Source organism: Camelina sativa, unplaced genomic scaffold, assembly GCF_000633955.1.
Source record: "Camelina sativa cultivar DH55 unplaced genomic scaffold, Cs unpScaffold00944, whole genome shotgun sequence".
Classification (NCBI taxonomy): Eukaryota; Viridiplantae; Streptophyta; class Magnoliopsida; order Brassicales; family Brassicaceae; genus Camelina; species Camelina sativa.
Genome location: NW_010922069.1, coordinates 1 through 2,077, shown reverse-complemented (window position 1 = coordinate 2,077; position 2,077 = coordinate 1). Strand labels below are relative to the sequence as shown.

The 2,077-nt window shown below is 33.2% G+C and overlaps 1 protein-coding gene across 3 annotated transcripts; it reads right to left on the bottom strand.

The window, feature by feature from the left end:
* Window positions 1-552: 552 nt before the first annotated feature.
* On the bottom strand, window positions 553-1,894 carry LOC104774002. 3 transcript variants are annotated; one of them, XR_002037210.1, is made up of 4 exons: window positions 1,587-1,894; window positions 1,222-1,274; window positions 882-1,071; window positions 553-794 (listed from the first exon to the last, which is right to left on the bottom strand). XR_002037210.1 is itself a non-coding variant. In XM_019242803.1 (4 exons), exons 2-4 carry the CDS (start codon window positions 1,233-1,235, stop codon window positions 647-649), a joined length of 390 nt encoding a protein of 129 aa, XP_019098348.1. In that variant the 5' UTR covers window positions 1,236-1,274; window positions 1,587-1,884; the 3' UTR covers window positions 553-646. The 3 variants fall into 3 exon arrangements, 1 of the variants encoding a protein (XP_019098348.1); XR_765234.2 differs by having other exon boundaries at window positions 882-1,095; window positions 1,587-1,878; XM_019242803.1 differs by having other exon boundaries at window positions 882-1,109; window positions 1,587-1,884.
* Between the last annotated feature and the right edge of the window lie 183 nt (window positions 1,895-2,077).

Here is a 2,077-nt window from a genome sequence, read left to right as displayed (position 1 = left end):
ATAGTCTTTAATATTAATATTTTGCATTGCTTTTGTTTTAATTTAATTTAATCTGTTTAACATAATTGAAAAACTCTATAATTTATTGTGTAGTCTTGAGTCTCTGTGGAATTCGACCCCTAAGTACTGCATTGATCTCTTAATTTGAGAGAGTAGCTCTAGGGTAAATTTGAGCATATCAACCCCAACCCTAACCCTAACCCCTAAACGTCATGTGTTGTATGTTAAACACATTCTGGTGAGAATGTGTAAAAATCAATCTTTCTCTATAATTATTATTTTTTATTGGTTATAATAATTGTAATATTCATATTTCAACTGTACATTTTAATATTGAGTTATAATAATATAAATTTACAAATATTTCATAAGTCAGCCATGTAAGTCAATAACTCAGCCGTACCAAGTACATAACTCAGCCATAATTCAGCCGTACGAAATACGTAACTCAGCCGTACGAAGTACATAACTCAGCCATAACAAATATGTTTATTTTATATTTATCAATATTATCATATGGCCTCAATTCAATATTATATAGAAAGATGGCAATTTGTATAAGCTGTGTTTCTTAATTAATTTATAGCTTTATACATACTTTATACAAGCACATCTTAAATACAAGCACATCTTAAATGATAAAACACTAAGAGGAACAGAGATCAATTGCACAAACCATTTGACTTGAATTGGACATTTTAGCTGTCCGTAGCTCATTTTCTAGCAATGATTTGCTTTCTTGTATAACTCTTGAAGAAATAACAGGCTGCGAAGGACCAAAGAAGGAACCAAAGCTGCATAAAAAAAAGGATAAATTAGGTGATCATCATCAAAACACATTCCAGAATAATTAGAAAATGTACTTCAGCCACACCACATACTCCTTATAAGGAAGTTTTCTTCTTCTTTCCTGTGAAGATTGAGCGTTGGCACTTCCTTTCCTCAGGTTCTTCCACATTGTTTCCTTCATCTTTTCACGCAACTCGAGATATTCCAGTTCTTCCTTTGGAGGTTGTCTTTCTTCTTCCTCCTCCTCATCCTCTTCAATACTCATCAAGGTCCTCATCACCGCTGTAATAGTCATCATATCCAGCTCTATCATCAAGGTCATGCAATGTAAACATATCGGAATCATGTAAACGGTGTGAGATCAATGTAGCTTAAATGTGAATTCGATGAAAGCACAGAAAGAAAGATAAAAAAAACAATGGGTTTGCTTACCTCTTCATAACCATTCATGTTTGCTTTAAGACAGCCTACCAATTAGCAAATCCCTGCAAACAAAAAAAACCCCAGAGTTACGATTTTTCAAATTGAAAACAGTGAAAACATCTTTGATCGTATCAATAAAATCAATTTCATAAACTTTTGACAAAAACACAAAAAAAAGAGCCACAAAATCGATCTTTGTTAAGTCAATTCAATCCAAAAACTGTAGCAATTAAGATTGAATTTTATACAAAAACAAAGAAAAATTATAAAATCGATCTTGTTTCCAGAAAACAATCTCCATTGACTCCAAAACACAAAAAAAAAACCCAGAAAAATTGTGTGGATTCAATCAAAAATATAGATCCAGCCATTACTATCAAAGATCCAAAGCTATTGGCAGCACACTGCTTGCTACTGATTTACTCGTCCGCAAATGGAGACCTAGATCCGATTCTGATTTGGGGGAAACATATTGTGTCGAAACTGGGAGACCTGGTTTTGCTTTGGGGTGACGAACTAGGATTTGGGATTTGGAGAGGGAAAGTGAAAGAAGAGAGAAGAGAGAAAATCAGAGCAAAAGGAGAAATGATAAACTGGGATTTGGAGATTAACAAAGAGATTTAGGGCATGAAGGTGGCATATATTTTAATATTTTATTTCTACGGATGGAGTGGCATATATACATGCAGATGTCCATATATAGTAATATCAAATTGTCAATTGTCCGTTAATCATTATCAATCCTTTTTGTCAAGAACATTTTTTTAGAAAGAAACCTCTTGTCTTAAGTTAAACTTGTTTGTCTTTCTTTGATAAGTGGATAATTGTAACGCCCGCGAACCAATTTGTGTATTTTTGGTGTGGG